This window comes from Anguilla rostrata, unplaced genomic scaffold (assembly GCF_018555375.3).
Source record: "Anguilla rostrata isolate EN2019 unplaced genomic scaffold, ASM1855537v3 scaf1223, whole genome shotgun sequence".
NCBI classification, from domain to species: domain Eukaryota; kingdom Metazoa; phylum Chordata; class Actinopteri; order Anguilliformes; family Anguillidae; genus Anguilla; species Anguilla rostrata.
In genome coordinates this window covers 1-19,155 of record NW_026986545.1, presented here as the reverse complement: position 1 = coordinate 19,155, position 19,155 = coordinate 1, and the positions used below count along the sequence as shown (strand labels likewise).

The window sequence follows — 19,155 nt, the reverse complement described above, 5'->3', positions numbered from 1 at the left end:
GCGGTAGTGGAAGCAGAAGACGTGATCCAATAAAATCTGGGAACGAAGGCAGGATCAGGACCAATGAGAATTCGTAATAGCCTATCCAATAAGCTTCTCTCTGGTATGCTTTATATACGCATCGTGGCACCGTAAACGCGTGTATTTAGTATTTGAATAAGACGCAATGGCTCGAACCAAGCAGACCGCGCGTAAGTCTACCGGTGGCAAAGCCCCCAGGAAGCAGCTCGCCACTAAAGCAGCGCGGAAGAGCGCGCCTGCGACTGGCGGAGTGAAGAAGCCTCACCGTTACAGGCCTGGCACTGTAGCTCTGCGAGAAATCCGCCGCTATCAGAAGTCTACTGAGCTGTTGATCCGCAAGTTGCCTTTTCAGCGCCTTGTGAGGGAGATTGCTCAGGATTTTAAGACCGATCTGCGCTTCCAAAGCTCAGCTGTAATGGCTCTACAGGAGGCTAGCGAGGCTTATCTGGTTGGTCTGTTCGAGGACACCAATTTGTGTGCCATTCATGCCAAGAGAGTGACCATCATGCCGAAGGATATCCAGCTGGCTCGCCGCATCCGTGGAGAGCGCGCTTAAATGGTTTGCATGCCCATAATCCAAACAAAGGCTCTTTTAAGAGCCACTTCATTGCTTGTCAGAGCAGCAAATTTCTCCGTGTTCTGTGTGCGCGCATGTGATTTCTAAGTTTACAGATGCCTTGTGATATTTAATGCTTACTGTTCATTCATGGAACCCCATAGACTCCTAAATTTGTGAATATTTCAATGAGGTAAGTTTTGTATAATTTTATTTTCTATAATGTGCAATAATTTGTGCATTACATTCAGGCACGTTACATTTCGAAAAAGCAAATCCCTAGTGAGAAATAGGTCCTGGTGATTTATCTTCCCCTCCCCCTCATTTCAGTAAGCAGCCAAGTGAATCAAGTTCTGCAACATGTTCTGTTCCACTTCAACAAATGAGTCGACCCTGACTGCTGCACTGGTACATCAATCAACTTGAATCGAGTTCATTGGTGAAACAAACTAACTGCTGCCAATTTAGACCCGTACACTTGCGAACCTGTTGTACTGCAACTTCAGATACTGTCTCCAGCATTGCTGTTTTTGTTCTGTCGCGTGCTTTAACTTCGTGTAGCAACATGCTTTTTAGCCATTAGATTGCTATCTCATCGTTCTGAAGTCCAGAATCAGAAAGCAAACCAATAAAAATATCAACCGGTTTGACACCATGAAATAAATCTTAGTCAGAGGTAAATGTTCAAGCTCGTACAAAGCTAGCTAATTAAAGTTGCACCACTGTCTTTAGCTGTCTAGTTAATTTGCTTGGCTGTCAGCAGCTAGCAGGGGTGAAATGCAATATTTAAGTTACTGAACTTAATGCTTCGATAAATATTCTATTATGCCAGGAAAAATCTCAACGGATATAGTCAGGTATGCCATCCCGCCAAGTTACGCCTTGGCGGGGGCATGCCCCATACCTATACAGCACCGAGAGTTTGCCACTTTTCAGGGTTCCCCACAGAAATAACCACAACAGCCACAGACACTCAGCCCTTAAAAACATTAAATTCTGTACATTCTGACCCCATTTCAACAAACAGAATTCATAAACAACTTCACATGTCCACACAATAAAGCTCCAAACTAAGGGGATTTTGCGTTTTCTCCTTCTTCTTCTTCTTCTTCTTCTCTTTCTTCTTCTTCTTCTCATTCTTATTTTTCCTGCCGCCTATCCCACTAACAACATGTCTCCCCATTGGACATTTCACTGACACCAGCCAAATCTTCACCTACACGACCCAATCAAAAACGTGCATACACACGCAAAATACCCATACCTTTTTGATCTGAAACATTTCCAGTTTAAACAGTTAGTCCGCCTGTGGCCTAGTGGGCAAGGTTCCAGTCTTGAGAACACGGAGTCGTAGGTTCAAGCCCAGCTAGGAACGTGTTTCTTTAACCTGCTTCGACCCTCACTAATTATTGTCTACTACTTATCAATTATTGCTTTTGCACCATATCTACCCGCCGTTCACCGTTCAGTTATTAACCGGCTACAATATTGCTAAGCCATATGGATTCAACGGGAGCTCTTCTGTGCTTACTGGCCTGTGTTCTTCTTTAAAACCACCGGCAGGTTTGCTAATGATATGTCACGCATTGCATAGCTATGGCATGGTGCTGCACTAACGAAGTCACAGACTGGTAAACCTCCGGTTGAAGGCTTGAATCCCGACTCGCCCTCAGGCAGATCATTTCCTCTTTTACACTAACGTTTTCTTACGGTTATATTTGCTTTACCAAAACTCACTCACGGCCACCCATATGCATTTCATGACGGCAAATGTATTCCTTTTATTAAAAAGTTACACCAGTTCACCGCTGTGCCATTTCTACTAACTATATTTCTTAACTTGGCTACCGTACAAAACCTTCTTATCAGCAAACGCCACGTTTCTACATTCATGTTACCTCGCCCTGTTCTCTATCTAGCCACATAGGCTACAAACAATTACTACGTATGTTTTGCAACTCCGCAATCTAAACAGCTAGTCCACCTGTGGCCTAGTGGGCAAGGTTACAGTCTTGGGAACACGGGGTCGTAAGTTCAAGCCCAGCTAGGAACACGTTGCTTTGACCCTCACTAATAATTGTCTACTACTTATCAGTTATTGCTTTTGCACCATATCTACCCGCCGTTCACTGTTCAGTTATTAACCGGCAACAATATTGCTAAGCCATATGCATTATGACTTACCGTCTGTACGTTCAGTTATTAACCGGCTACAATATTGCTAAGCCATATGGATTCAACGGGAGCTCTTCTGTGCTTACTGGCCTGTGTTCTTCTTTAAAACCACCGGCAGGTTTGCTAATGATATGTCACGCATTGCATAGCTATGGCATGGTGCTGCACTAACGAAGTCACAGACTGGTAAACCTCCGGTTGAAGGCTTGAATCCCGACTCGCCCTCAGGCAGATCATTTCCTCTTTTACACTAAAGTTTTCTTACGCTTATATTTTCTTTACCAAAACTCACTCACGGCCACCCATATGCATTTCATGACGCAAATGTATTCCTTTTATTAATAAGTTACACCAGTTCACCACTGTGCCATTTCTACTAACTATATTTCTTCACTTGGCTACCGTACAAATCCTTCATATCAGCAAACGCCACGTTTCTACATTCATGTTACCTCGCCCTGTTCTCTATCTAGCCACATAGGCTACAAACAATTACTACGTATGTACGTTCTGCAACTCCGCTTTAAAACATTACATTTAAAATCATGATTCACTCATAAGTATAACTACTAGCACTGAACATGAGAAAAACACATTTGTGCAATAGATAGCACATGTTATTTAAACCTCCACTTAAACAAGTAATGTTAAATACAGACTGTTATATACCGTTTGATAAGGAAACTAAGCTCGCTCATGGTCACTTCATTTACTTCGCACTATAGTCTGTGATCATGTCAACCTTCACCTACATGCCCATTCTGCTAAAAAACATATTGTTTCAACTACGCAATTTCATCATTTCGCCTAATTTATCTCACACTTGTTATTTTGTCATATGCAAAGCCTGCTGGGACATATGCGTCTGCTCCTATTCTCCACTATCAACTTTTCCGGTTCTAGCTTAACAAAACAGCAAAGAGGATTCCTACCTGCAGATAAGCCTATCAAAATGCCTTATAAACCTTACAAACACTGAAAGTGCATCTTCACGAAATAACAGAAAACGGAGCAGGACAGAAGGGTACACAAGTTGCGACCTAGGCAGCTCTAATTCTACAGGCTTGCTGATTCTTTTGTCAATCAAGGCTCGTTGGATGCCCGTCAAATCCGTGAGTAGCCTACATAGCTACACTGGCCATATTTCACCTTTTCTGATGCGTTTACAATTACGCCACCGTACTATCACAGCCACTGTTTTACATATATAGCAAACCGAAACTGCTAAACGTACACGCTCATCAGACTGTACAAATTCACACAATGATAGCCATAATCCACAACCGTTTCTTACAGGGTCACTTCGCATTTCTTACTCTCGTAATAAAACGCTTTGCAAAAAGAAATGATATCTCATAAAAAACATGTTTTCAACGTACAAAAATGCCAAGTTACTCAAAAGTATTGATATCAAAATGACGCCAAGTTACGGTACTACAAACAATATAGGCTATCTTGCCTCACCGAAATTTCATAACATGTATTCCAAAGCAATGCTACCCAATATTTCCTCAATTCTTTCAAGTCACTTGGCCCTGTGTTTTGTAATCTTACCATATTACAATGTCATGCAAACGTTGTGTCAGATCAAAGTGTCAAATATTTCGTATTGCCTCATGGAACACATTGAAATTCATGTAGAAAACTGCTGGTCAGTCACTACAGGAAGCATATTTCTCCAGAAAACATATGTTTATACTTGCTTCTGAACTGAATTTGACTAAATGTACAAGTGATTGTATATTTGCAACATACAATAAATACATGTAAAATACATATTGTACAAACATACATAGATAACTTCTTTATCCCCATGGGGACATTTCCCTCGCAGCATGTTACATTCACATTTACGAACAGACATTTATACCAAGAAACATACAATCATTCACGCAACAGAAAGGCTGGGCACCAAAATACATACATACCAATACAAATTGGACATATAGATGCCTATTCAATCAATCTTGACTGTGAGAAAGCCATCCACACATATGTTTGGCCTGTCTGTACTGCACGCTTATATACACACAGGGCCAAGTGACTTGAAAGAATTGAGGAAATATTGGGTAGCATTGCTTTGGAATACATGTTATGAAATTTCGGTGAGGCAAGATAGCCTATATTGTTTGTAGTACCGTAACTTGGCGTCATTTTGATATCAATACTTTTGAGTAACTTGGCATTTTTGTACGTTGAAAACGTGTTTTTTATGAGATGTTGTATACTGAAAGGTACTTGGTACCCTTCGTGGTGTTTTTAGAATTCCCCTTTGGGATTATTTGTATCGCCTCAGTTTCGATGGCACAAGCAGTTGCTCAAATGTTCACGTTTTTAAGTAAACGTTTTTTAAAGCAAATTATTGCTCAAAGGGAGAGTGCAATGGACTTTAGAACATTAGTAACTGCAATGAAAGTACATAGAGAATTTCTTTAACAAGAGTAAGAAAGTGAAGACACATCGGTTAAGAAAATGGTGGGGAGGGGGTCTTTTGTTCTGAAGAAAGACAGACGTTATGTTTTTTTTGCCGACCCGCCGTATTGAACCAATAGATTTTGAACATAAAATCGTGGACCAACAACCTCCAATGAGAATCGGTCTGACGTCACCGGAAAAAGGGGAATGTAAATTTGCATTCATCCCCAGTCAGACGCTTTAATTACGAGACACAATTGCGTTCTTTCCACTCCAACGTGCAAGATGCCTGAAGTCGCAAAATCAGCGCCCAAGAAGGGCTCTAAGAAAGCCGTGACCAAGACTGCTGCGAAAGGCGGAAAGAAGCGCAGAAAGAGCAGGAAGGAGAGCTACGCTATCTACGTGTACAAGGTGTTGAAGCAAGTTCATCCTGACACCGGCATCTCTTCCAAAGCCATGGGCATCATGAACTCATTTGTCAACGACATTTTCGAGCGCATCGCCGGTGAGTCCTCCCGTTTGGCTCACTACAACAAGCGGTCCACCATCACTTCAAGGGAGATCCAGACTGCAGTGCGTCTTCTGCTGCCCGGAGAGCTGGCCAAACACGCAGTGTCTGAGGGAACAAAGGCTGTTACAAAGTACACCAGCTCCAAGTAAACTAGCATAAGAATTTCACCCAAAGGCTCTTTTAAGAGCCACCCACATTGCAAACAAAAGGCAGAATTTCATTAACCGTTGGTAAGTGGAGTAGATTCGTTACTCAACGACTTACTAACAAAAAGCATAAATACACATTTATATATATATTTTTGAAAACGTTAAATTAATCAATGGAGCCAAGTTCCAACGCATAGCTGCACATGCACGGCCTTTGTTGTGAAAAAATCAGCGCGTATCCGATGAGTAATTGATTCATCCATTACTTGTACCCATCCCTAATCTGAACCTGTGATAACTAGGGGCTCAGGGTCATCTCAGAGACTGGGTGGTGCGCAAACTATACTTCTGCCTTTGGCTTGGTGGTCTAATCCATTCAACTGATGTGCAGCAGATCCAGGTTCAAACCTACAGTAAAACCATTTCTTTGAGAGGTAATATTAACATACCTGCTCAACAGACAACCAATGACTTTTCAAAATGTACTGAATTGTGGTTACACTACAGTGACAGAAGCAGCCACCCACATTGCGCAACTTGTTTCTAAGTTGGCGGGGCATGCCCCATACCTATACAGCACCAAGAGTTTGGCACTTTTCAGGGTTCCCCACAGAAATAACCATAACAGCCACAAACACTCAGCCCTAAAAAACATTAAATTCTGTACATTCTGACCCCATTTCAACAGACAGATTTCATGAACAACTTCACATGTCCACACAATAAAGGCCCAAACTAAGGGGATTCTTCTTCTTCTTCTTCTTCTTCTTCTTCTTCTTCTTCTTCTTCTTCTTCTTCTTCTTCTTCTTCTTCTTCTTCTTCTTCTTCTTCTTCTTCTTCTTCTTCTTCTTCTTCTTCTTCTTCTTCTTCTTCTTCTTCTTCTTCTTCTCTTCAATTCTTCTTCTTCTTCTTCTTCTTCCTCTCCTCCTCCTCTCCTCTTCCAATTCTTCTTCTTCTTCTTCTTCCAATTCTTCTTCTTCTTCCAATTCTTCTTCTTCTTCTTCCAATTCTTCTTCTTCTTCTTCTTCTTCTTCTTCTTCTTCTTCTTCTTCTTCTTCTTCTTCCAATTCTTCTTCTTCTTCTTCTTCTTCCTCCTCCTCCTCCTCCTCCTCTTCCAATTCTTCTTCTTCTTCTTCTTCAATTCTTCTTCTTCTTCTTCTTCTTCTTCTTCTTCTTCTTCTTCTTCTTCTTCTTCTTCTTCTTCTTCTTCTTCTTCTTCTTCTTCTTCTTCTTCTTCTCTTCCAATTCTTCTTCTTCTTCTTCTTCTTCCTCCTCCTCCTCCTCCTCCTCTTCCAATTCTTCTTCTTCTTCTTCTTCCAATTCTTCTTCTTCTTCCAATTCTTCTTCTTCTTCTTCCAATTCTTCTTCTTCTTCTTCTTCTTCTTCTTCTTCTTCTTCTTCTTCTTCTTCTTCTTCTTCTTCTTCTTCCAATTCTTCTTCTTCTTCTTCTTCTTCCTCCTCCTCCTCCTCCTCCTCTTCCAATTCTTCTTCTTCTTCTTCTTCCAATTCTTCTTCTTCTTCTTCTTCCAATTCTTCTTCTTCTTCTTCCAATTCTTCTTCTTCTTCTTCTTCTTCTTCTTCTTCTTCTTCTTCTTCTTCTTCTTCTTCTTCTTCTTCTTCTTCTTCTCTTCCTCCTCCTCTTCCAATTCTTCTTCTTCTTCTTTCTCTTCCTCCTCTCTCCTCCTCTTCCAATTCTTCTTCTTCTTCTTCTTCCAATTCTTCTTCTTCTTCTTCTTCCATTCTTCTTCTTCTTCTTCCAATTCTTCTTCTTCTTCTTCTTCTTCTTTTCTTCTTCTTCTTCTCTTCTTCTCTTCTTCTCTTCTTCTTTTTTCTTCTTCTTCTTCTTCTTCTTCTTCTTCTCTTCTGTGCTTACTGGTCTGTGTTCTTCTTTAAAACCACAAACAGGTTTGCTAAGGATATTTCACGCAATGTGACAAAGTCACAGACTGGTAAACCTCTGGTTAATGAAGGATTGATAATTCCTCTTTTACACTAACGTTTTCTTACGCTTTTCTATTTTCTTTACCAAAACTCACTCACGGCCACCCATATGCATTTCATGACGGCAGATGTATTCATTTTATTAGAAAGTTACACCAGTTCACCATTCTGCCATTTCTACTAACTATATTTCTTCACTTGGCTACTGTACAAAACCTTCTTGACTCACTCATAATTATAACTACTAGTACTGAACATGGCAAAAGCACAGCAGTTCAATAGATTTCACACGTTACTTAACTCTCCACTTTAACTAGTATGTTTTATACAGACTGTTATATAAACCGCTCGATAAGGAAACTAAGCATGGTCACTTCATTTACTTTGCACTATAGTCTGTGATCATGTCAACCTTCACCTACATGCCCATTCTGCTAAAAACATATTGTTTCAACTACGCAATTTCATAATTTTTCCTAATTTATCTCACACTGTTGTCATTTTCTCATATGCAAAGCCTGCTGGGACATATGCGTCTGCTCTTATTCTCCACTATCAAGTTTTCCGGTTCTAGCTTAGCAAAACAGCGAAGAGGATTCCTACCAGCAGATAAGCCTATCAAAATGCCTTATAAACCTTACAAACAATAAAAGTGCATCTCCACGAAATAACAGACAACGGAGAAGGACAGCAGGGTACACAAGTTGCGACCGAGGGAGCTCTAATTCTACTGGCTTGCTGATTCTTTTGTCAATCAAGGCTCATTGGATGGCCGTCAAATCCATGAGTACATACACTAGCCATATTTCACCTGTGCTTCTGATGCGTTTACACTTACGCCACCGCACCCTTTGTCACAGCCACTGTTTTACATATATAGCAAACCGAAACTGCTAAACGGTACACGCTCATCAGACTGTACAAATTCACACAAGGATAGCCAACCGTTTCTTGCAGTGTCACTTCGCATTTCTCACTCTCATAATAAAACGCTTTGCAAAAAGAAATGATATCTCATAAAAAACACATTTTCAACGTACAAAAATGGCAAGTTACTCACACATACAAGGCATACATCGTCTATAACTCATTCATTCAGACTGCCAAAATCCAGACCTGCCATTAAAAGTATTGATATCAAAATGACGCCAAGTTACGGTACTACAAACAATATCTTGCCTCGCCAAAATTAAATAAAATGTATTCCAAAGCAATGCTACCCAATATTTCCTCCATTCTTTCAAGTCACTTGGCCCTTGTTTTGTAATCTTACCTTTTACAATGTCATGCAAACTTTGAGTCACATCAAAGAGTCAAATATTTCGAATTGCTTCAGGGAACACATTGAAATTCATGTACAAAACTGCTGCTGAGTAACTACAGGAAGCATATTTCTCCAGAAAACATGTTTATACTTGCTTCTGAACTGAATTTCAGTACATGTACAAGTTATTGTATATTTGCTATGTACAATAAATACTGCATGTAAAATACATATTGTACATACATACATAGAGAACTTCTTTATCCCCATGGGGACATTTCCCTCGCAGCATGTTACATTCACATTTACGAACACACACTTATACCAAGACACATACTATCATTCACGCAACAGAAAGGCTGGGCAGCGAAATACATACATACCAATACAAATTGGACATATACACGCCTATTCAATCCATCTTGACTGTGAGAAAGCCATCCACACATATGTTTGGCCTGTCAATGTAGTGCATGCTTATACACACAGGGCCAAGTGACTTGAAAGAATTGAGGAAATATTGGATAGCATTGCTTTTGGCTGTCTGAATGAATGAGTTATAGACGGGGTATGTCTTGTATGGGTGAGTAACTTGTTTGTTGAAAACGTGTTTTATATAAGATGTAGCACACTACATAGGGAGTGAGCGGCAGCACGAACGTTTGCTCTGTGACACTGTTCTCATCACCCTGTGCTACTGTTATCTTTTGAATATCCGTTGCACAATAACGGGCGGTGCATTTGTCAAGGTCAGGAGCAGCCCCAGCTGACTCCCGCCACCCGACAATGCTTTTTTGGTACAGGAACCCACCCACCACAAGGAGATCAGGACAAGGCAGATAAAAGGCAGACTTTTATTTGTTTTTAATTTATAAAAACAGAGCACGCCACCTTCTCGCACCAGTCCCACTCTTCCTACTTCCCCCCAGCTTCTTTTGTTACTCTCCAACTCCGGCCCTCCCCTTCCCTTCCACAGAGCCCCAACGCAGGTAGGGGTGTACACACCCCTCACACACCACACACTCCTAAATTACTCTCCAACTCCAGCCCTCCCCTTCCCTTCCACAGAGCCCCAACGCAGGTAGGGGCGTACACACCCCTCACACACCACACACTCCTAAATTACTCTCCAACTCCGGCCCTCCCCTTCCCTTCCACAGAGCCCCAACGCAGGTAGGGGCGTACACACCCCTTACACACCACACACTCCTAAGCCACTGGGGTTCCCCCCCCCCCAAAAAATAGAAAACAAAAACAAAAAAACCCAAACCCCAAAGGTCCACTGTCTCCCACTGTCCCCTTCAGTCTGTGGGCTGCTGGGCGGCGCCCCGGACCACTCTGCCGTCCGCTGCATGTTATTGCCGTCCCACTGTTCGCCATGCAAAGTCCCTGCTGCGCCCTGCAGCTGGGGAGCAAGCCGGCGCCGGCTCCGGTCCTAGTCCGCGCTTTACAGTCTCACAGAGTGGGAGACTCGCTGTTCCTCCGCCCTCATCAGGGCTTGTGTATAGTCTCCCCTCGCGGCGTTTGTCCTCCCAGAAGTAGCGCAGTGTCTTTGCCACAGGACCAGTCCGGCTCTGCACAGCGCCGCTCCTCCCAGAATCCCACCACGTTTTCCACTCGGTCCGGGGCAGCTGGCTCCCCGTGGCTCCAGTGCAGCGTAGGTAACATCCGTAGGTAATATTTTCTTGAATGAAAAAGGGAAAAAAGCCACTTATTATTAAAATTAAACTTATAAAAGTTTAGGATCTGAGAAGAGCTGACAGGTGAAATATTGATTGAAGGCCTGAGAAACACATTCAGTAAATGATCCTGCACTCCCACATTGTGGACCACTATTTGACACAATTATTTTTTGATTTTTGATGGATATTACTATTATTCTACTCAAAAACTGTTTATGGTTTTTAAATGGTAATTACAGTCAAGACAGTCTTTATAATAATCAGATTTGGCATCCCTAGTCTTAGATTTGATATTTCCAAGTTGTCTATATACTTCCCAATCAGCAGGATCTCTTGTCTGTCTAAATTTAGGCCAAGCTTTATCCCTCTCCCTGTAGAGATCTATGAGATCAGAGTTTATCCACGGAAAATGTCTTCCCTTCACTTTAACTTCTCTCCAGGGGGCGTGTTACCTGAGTAAATTCAGAATAAATAAAAAATGACATGCATCTTGAACATATATTATTAGCTGAAAACTAACAGAAATGATACCTCAAATAAATATATCAACATTTATTTTCTTACACTGTCACATTTTTAATGATTTTAGGTGGAAGTTTGGGAAATGTTGTTTTCCAGTAAATAAATTAAAGATCGATTATCCAAGCAGTCTAGCCAAACACCAGCTTTTAAAATACGATCAGGATGATTGTCATCGGGACTCCCCCACCACTGCGTTCCGGCCCCACTTCCGCCACCGCCTGCCACTCCCTACCACCGCCACCCGGCCCCGCCCCCACCACCCGGCCCCACCACTGCCACCCGGCCCCGCCCCCACCACCCGGCCCCACCACTGCCACCCGGCCCCGCCCATCATCTGAGCCCCACCTCCAGAGTGTCATTCAGCTGCCTAATTTGATCAGTGTGAACATTGACTGACTGACCGTGCCGGTCATTAAACTTGCACCCTGAGTCGACCAGAGGATGATGGGTTCCTCCCTTGAGCCTCGTTCCTTCTGAGGTTTCTTCCCATCTGCCACAGGGAGTTTCTTCTTGCCACTGTTGCCCTAGTCCTGCTCCTGTGGGGGTTTAGGCCAGGGTTGTCTGTGTGTATTGTGACAATTGTTTGTGAAATGCGCCATATAATTTTTTTTTATTTTTTATTTTTGATTCGATTTGACTAACGGCTATCCAGTCTAATAGGGATTGTAAAACTGGTATGGCAGGTATGCCATCCCACCAAGATATGCCTTGGCGGGGCATGCCCCATACCTATACAGCACTGAGAGTTTGGCACTTTTCAGGGTTCCCCACAGAAATAACCACAATGACCACAGACTCTCAGCCCTTAAAAACATTAAATTCCGTGCCTTCTGACCCCATTTCAACAAACAGAATTCATAAACACCTTCACAGATCCACAAAATAAAGCCACAAACTTTTTCCTGCCTGATTACATCATCACAAATACAGTATACATAGAATATGTCTCGCCATTTGGCATTTAGGTACATCAGCCAATAAAAACATTGGATACACACGCAAAGTGGACGTATATAGAAGTGCAGTTGTTAAAAAGAGCAAAACTTTGCCGTTTCTATGTCTTCTTCACTGTAGCTGAAATCTTACTCTTTAACCATGTTTCAGACAGACTAATTATATTAGGTTTATGTTCATCAACCCACACTCTATTTAAATCATTTTTACATGCAAGCCTCCTAACATTCAAATGGACTATTTTAAACCAAATCTGTGTCAAAAGTGGAAATGAACTGTTACCAAGTTGCTCATGTTTACTGTAAGAGACAGACTCTTGTCTCTGGAGCTTAGAATTTGTAATTGAGTTGAGCCAACATAAAAAGTTCACTGTAATCGGCTACTTAGCATTTTGTAGTTGGAGGAGCCTTACATTTATTATGGTACATCAATACCAACTGCATTGGGCTGCTCCAAGTTGTCAGACACTGCTGAATGTAGTGCTGTAAAACAGCCTTTTATGTTGGGATTACCAATCATGCAATGCGACTCACAACGTTGCTGGAAGTGACGAGGATTGCAAACATGTTGACTTTATTTCACAATCTGCATGTCTAGCAATAAAAATTTGGATGTCTTAATATGAGGTGACTGCACTGTGAAAACTGAGTATGTGATTTATAGTTGTGTACTTTGTATGTAGGTACTGCAATTTGTGTCTTAGGGTAAGAATTTTGCCTGTCAGTTTGGATCATTGCATTGAGTTTTCCACATTGAGTCAAAGCAAGCATAGCATTCTATAATGCATTTGTAATGTGTGACTGCAGTGTTTAGAAACGCATCTGAAAAAATGAGAATAACTGCAGGGTCTCAGGAACATCTCAGAGACTGGATGTCATGCAAACCACACTTCTGCCTTGATTTTGGCTTAGTGGTCTAATCCATTCAACTCGCTACTGGCTGGTCTGCCAGCATCCGCCATCAGACCCCTGCAGCTCATCCAGAATGCTGCAGCGCGTCTGGTCTACAACCTCCCCAGACATTCCCATGTCACCCCCCTGCTCACTGACCTCCACTGGCTGCCTGTTATGGCTCGCATCAAATTTAAGTCCTTGGTGCTTGCATACCAGGCAGCTAAGGGGTCAGCACCAGGGTACATTCAGAGGATCATCAGACCCTACACACCAGCCAGACCTCTCCGTTCTGCCACCTCTGGACGCTTGGCACCTCCCCCTCTTCGCGTCTGCACTTCCCGCTCCCGTCTGCTGTCTGTCCTGGCCCCTCGCTGGTGGAATGACCTCCCGTGATGGTCAGAACAGCAGAGAATCTCACCACTTTCAAACGCAGACTGAAGACTCATCTCTTCAGGCTGCACCTCTCCCCACCCCTCCCTAGCCTATAGTTCAGCTCATTGTACCTAGCTAGGATAATTTGATTGTTAGTGTATCTGGTAGGATTGTTTTTGTATGATTAGGTGTGATTCCAGTGCTAGTTTGTACTTTGTACTTGGTAGGATTCTTGCTGCTGAACAAGCTTACTCTACAGGGTTGGAGTCCTGATCGATGTGGTCACTTCTGGCACTACGATCCTTACTTCACTCTAGTGTTTCTTTTGCGCCTCTACATCTTGAAACCTATGCACTTGTTGTACGTCGCTCTGGATAAGAGCGTCTGCTAAATGCCTGTAATGTAATGTAATGTGCAGCAGATCCAGGTTCAAACCTACAGGAAAACCATTTCTCTGAGAGGTAACATAAATATACCAGCTCAATAGACAATCAGTGACTTTTCAAAATGTATTGAGTTGTGGTTACACTACAGTAACAGAAGCAAGCATTCATCAGACACTACACTAACTTTTCTTATAATGGATTTTATTTCCACTACTGTAGATGAATGCCATTGCTTCAACTGTGCAGATTTTAGCCCCATGCTGATCTACTCATATTGAGCCCAAACATTACCCCATACAGAATATGAAATAAGTACTACTGTGTCACAGGAGTTCAATACATCACACAATAATAAATCATAACACCAACACATCTGATATTTTTTATAATTCAGGTTTAATCATTGACGATTTTTTTTCTGAAAATACAGAAAATTAAAGCAACAGATAAAAAAAAAAAAACAACCCTGACCCAATAAATAAGGAAACTCAACTCATCATTGTTTACAGAAAATAAATAAGTACACTGCAGTGGTCATTCTGCATTCTCCCTATCAGCTGCATTTGCCCACAGAAAGTTGCACATTGGAACTCTTGTGAAAATGAATGAAAGCAACTGTAAAAACTAGTAAAATGCACATTTAAGTGGAGGAGTTTGCCACTGGCTTCTTTTATACAAAGATGCAGATACAGGAGACAGAGTTTATACTTAAACATTTTACCCTGCCATCTTTTGCCATTATTTCACTTAATGTTATATTAATGTTTTAATAATCAAAAGTACATAACACACCTTGAACATTTGAAATACAAATTTATTAAAATGTAAAAAAATAAAATCATATTTAAATAGAAAGGGCTTCACCTGTACCTGCTAAAAGATCATACTCTTATGTACAGGGTTTAAGCTGTACTGAGGTTAATATTGGGCACAGCTGAAATTGCACTGGTAAAGCATTGGTCAAGGAAGGTTGCAAGTGTGTCGACGTGTGTGTGATTGGGTGTGAGTGTGTTTCTGTGTGTGTGCATTTGTGAATGTGTGTGTGCATGTGTGCGTGTGTTTGTGGGAGTGACAGTGGATGTGAGTATGTGTGTGCATGTGTGTGAGTGCGTGAGTATATGTGAGCGCATGAGTATGTGTGTGTGTGTGTGTGCCCAGGTTGCGCGTGTGTATGGGTAAGAGAATGTGTGTGTGCGTGTGCACGTGTGTATGTGTGTATTTCTGTGTGTGCATGTGTGTGTGTGCACACGGGTGCGTGTGTGTATGAGTAAGATAATTTGTGTGTGTGTGTTTATATATGTGAGTGTGTGTTTGTGTGAATGTGTGTGTGACTGAGAGTGTGTGTGCGTGCATTTGTGAATGTGTGCATGCGTATGTTTGCGTGAATGACTGGACGTGAGTGTGTGTGTGTGTGTGTGTGTGTGTGGGTGTGATAATGTTTGTGTGCGAGCCTGACGAGTCGCTGCTTGGTAAGAGCACTTCCTTAATTGGTAATTGGGAGCACGTGTGGGTATGTGGACTGGGGTTAATTGGTTTCCTCCACTTCACCAGGTAACGAGCTCACACAGCTGCCGCGTGTTTCCTCGGACGCAGGGAGAGGGATAAGAAAGCAGAGATTGAGCCAATTTGTGTTTGGGCAGCCAGGAAGGAACAGGCTCTGTAGACTTTTTAACTTGGGGTTTTTTTTGGATTTTCTTTTTCCTTTAGTTATTGCGGCCGGGTTTTTTGGTTGAGGATTTTGGATTTGGTTTTACTTTCGTTTTTCTTTTTCTTCTTTATTTCCTTTTGGGAGAAGTCCTGTGGGGGGAGGGGATTTCTTTTAGGTGTGTGTGGCGCGTGCGTGGCGGCGTGGGACGTGGAGGAGGCCTGGCATTTCGTGGCGTGGGCCCAGTCACGTCCCACCCTTTTTGTTCTGTTGGTGTGTGTGACCTCCCTCTCCCTGTGTGTGTTGACCCCCCTGGGGTGGCCAAGTGGGGGCCTGATTGGGCTGTGCGGGCAGACCCGAGAGAGAGGGTCAGAGAACGAGCACTGTGTGGAGTGAGTGTGGGGCACAGGGTAACTTACCACTGTGTGTGATGGCTTGCGGTGCGGTGAAGGGGAGTCCCTCTCCTGGGGCTCGGCTCGCGCGGCACGAGGTCAGTCGTTGGTGGGGTCACCGGCCAAGTGATCCGGGTTGCTGGCCCAGGAGAGACATGCAGCGTTCCAGTAAGGATCCAAGGGAGTATTCACCAGGCGATGGTGGATTCGGGCTGCATGCGGTCTATAATCCACCAGAGCCTGGTTCGGCCCGGGGCTTTGGTAGAGGCATCTGGGGTATCTACTAGGTGTGTGCATGGGGATAATCACAAGTACCCTGTTGTACTGGTTGAAATTATCTATAGCCGCGTTTCCACCGCAGGAACTATACCCCGGAACTAGGAACCTTTTGAGGAACTCAGTGCGTTTCCACCGCAGGAACTAGGGTCTAAATTTAGTTCTGGGGGCTTTGTTTTACCCCCCAAAACGTTCCTGCTCGGGGGGTAGTACTTTCCGAAAGTACAGGAACCTTTTGGGTGGAGCTTGCAGCGCTGAACATTTCTGATTGGTCGAGTACTCGTAGCATTTGTGTTGTATTTATTTTCCGCCATTACCCGCCATGTTTGAAAATATGCAGCGGCAAACCAATTTATTTTCATAATAACAAATCAAACTTGTATGTTATGCGGCACAGTAGCCTACTTTTGGTTATAGCCTGTCAACGTCTTGGAATTATAACGTGTGCGCTTCTGTTCTTTTCTTGCTTTAGTATTCGTTTTATAAAATGCTAAGCATTCGTGCTGGGACAGCATATTACGTAGGCTACCAAAACATTCAAACGGATTAATTCGGTTGCTGAATATTTTCTTCCGGATTTTCTTTGTTAGCCCGTTGTAATTGACTCAAAACGTTTGATACAGTTATGTGAGGTATGCGGTAGTTCTGCATAATTAACATTGGTGATACAGTACAAGCAAACTGGAAATCACCTTCCGCACTTTTTATCCGGGTAAAATAACAGGTTAATTCTAGTAATCTTCCCTTTAGCTTTTTCAGACTGCCGTAATTTTACTCATTTTTACTGCCATTTTTCAATTCCACGAAAAGACCAGGAAGACTATGGACTCATTTATGGTGCATGGTTCGCATCTGGAGGGCACACTTCGCTGCTCGGCTAGCAGTAACTTCGAAGGAAAGCAAACGGTGGCTGTACCACTACTAAAATTACATTTTCACGCAAGTCCGAGTTTTCGTTCTATTCTTGTCATTTTGCGATTAGCCTATATGGGATTGACGACGAGAAAGTAATAAAACAGCAAATTGTTTACAACGTGTGCATGTTTTCTGCTGTTAATGAATGTGTTTGAGAGGATATATGAAAATCAATAAATACAAAAGTAACCATATATAGTCATTGTTGGTAACCCGTTGTATATAAGTGGAATAAACCCCTCCGGGCTGTCCCGGTTATTAGAAAATAATGTAGGCTACTTCGGTGGTAGTATGGGGTTACAGAAGAAATCATATGACAGATGGACCGACGACAACGTCAGTGGGCTAATTTGCCTAATCTTCGCGGTACTTTAGACCCCGGTGGAAACGCAGACAACCATTGGCTGAAGGAACCTTTTAGTTCCTGGTAAAGTAGTTCCTGGGACTGAAAGTTCCGGGTAATTTTGGTGGAAACGCGGCTTATAAGGGCAAAACGCATAGTATTAAGGCTGCGGTTAGTTCCCGCCTTGTGCATCCTCTGATTTTGGGCACAGATTGGCTGGGGTTTCACAGCTTAGTGACAGTATGTGGGGATGCTTTCACAACCGGTAGGGAAATGTGGAATGTGTGCTGTGCTCAGTGGCGACGTGAGGTTGTCCCCCATACGGACCATTGGGGGTGTGCATTTACAGACCACTTTATTTGTCAATGATTACTTGTATTCTGAATCTGATCTCAGAAATCTAATTTCAATGACAAATACTGTGGTCACTGTGACCATGTACTCCAGATTAATAAAGAATAACTAGTTCTGCCTACTGACGTTAAAAAGCCAACACTGAATCTATAATTTTACACAACATAGATGGTCCCTTAAGAATAAGAAACATCAGTGTCCCTGTTCTTGCTGAAACCATGCAGTAATACACAAAAAGCCAACCTTCATACTGATGCCTGTGATGCTCTGACCAGAGAAAGCTCCTGTAATCCATCTAGTGACAAGTTATTACAAGGCTAGCTCTCAGAAAATTACTGCTTCATGTACTTGCTATGCTTATTCTGTTATCGGCCTTTGTCACAGCCCAAACATTGGATTACAGTTTGACTCTGGTGATCAAAACTCAGTAATTTCCACAACTACATAAGTGTTCTTATGTCATAGTAATTGCAGCAGATATGGCCCTAAACTAAAATGTTTTGCGAATAATCCAGACAATGTTTGATTGGTCAGAGAAACAGTTTCCATGTCTATATGAGCACACATAGTGAATCACTGCCCATTCTTTCACTGCTCCGCCTCAGTTCCTGTAGATTCAGTGGGAAACCTGCAGTGATTAATGCACTTCAGACTGTGTTCTGCAGTGTACAGCTGCTTGGAGGCTTAAGGTAGTGAAGGGAAGTGTATGTTTCTGTATTTCTGTATGCACTCCTGGCCACTTCTGCCTAGGCCTGCGGCCTTGCCCCAGTCTCCACATTCCCAGTTACCATGGCGATGAGGGCAAAGAGCGATGGAGAGCTACAGGGAGGATGGGATGCAGCTCAGGGCCGTCCCAAGTGCACTCCTGAGTGGACCCGAAAAGCTCTGGCACCCACAATGGGGATACACCACCCCCGTCCCAGGCACTATACTGTGCTGTTGCGTTGTGTGCTGAGAGGCCCAATTACTGATGTAACATGCTTGTGAGATGTGACCTTATGAGGTGTGATGCTGAGAAACTACTATCAAGACTGAGACAACTTAGTGAGTCTTTGGAGAATGCCTCTGCATGCTGTTTAGTGGGTATTTCCCTGGTGCATATTGTACTAAAGTCTGTTACAGTGGGAAAATGTTGTCTGGCCTGATGATATCCTGTCTACCTCATGTACCTGCTTTGATTGGTTCCTATCAATGCAGTGATTATTTAGCACATTGTATGGTAGTTAGCATTTCTTGAGGATGCTGATAAGTTGTAATTTTATTGAAAGTAGGCTTGGGGCTGCTGGATGGCTCATTCGGTTAAGGCACCACGCTGAGTTGCATGGATGAGCCTCACGGCCTCGGGTTGAATCCGGACCATGCCAGTGCCGACTGCGGCAGTAGCTCCAC

At 42.8% G+C, this 19,155-nt stretch overlaps 2 protein-coding genes across 2 annotated transcripts; both read left to right on the top strand.

The window, feature by feature from the left end:
- Positions 1 to 131: 131 nt before the first annotated feature.
- On the top strand, positions 132 to 625 carry LOC135247323 (histone H3). The gene has a single exon (XM_064320619.1). The coding sequence runs from the start codon at positions 167 to 169 to the stop codon at positions 575 to 577; it is 411 nt and encodes a 136-aa protein (XP_064176689.1). The 5' UTR covers positions 132 to 166; the 3' UTR covers positions 578 to 625.
- A 4,576-nt stretch (positions 626 to 5,201) lies between these two features.
- Positions 5,202 to 5,874, top strand: LOC135247324 (histone H2B-like). The gene has a single exon (XM_064320620.1). The coding sequence runs from the start codon at positions 5,453 to 5,455 to the stop codon at positions 5,825 to 5,827; it is 375 nt and encodes a 124-aa protein (XP_064176690.1). The 5' UTR covers positions 5,202 to 5,452; the 3' UTR covers positions 5,828 to 5,874.
- Positions 5,875 to 19,155: the final 13,281 nt, after the last annotated feature.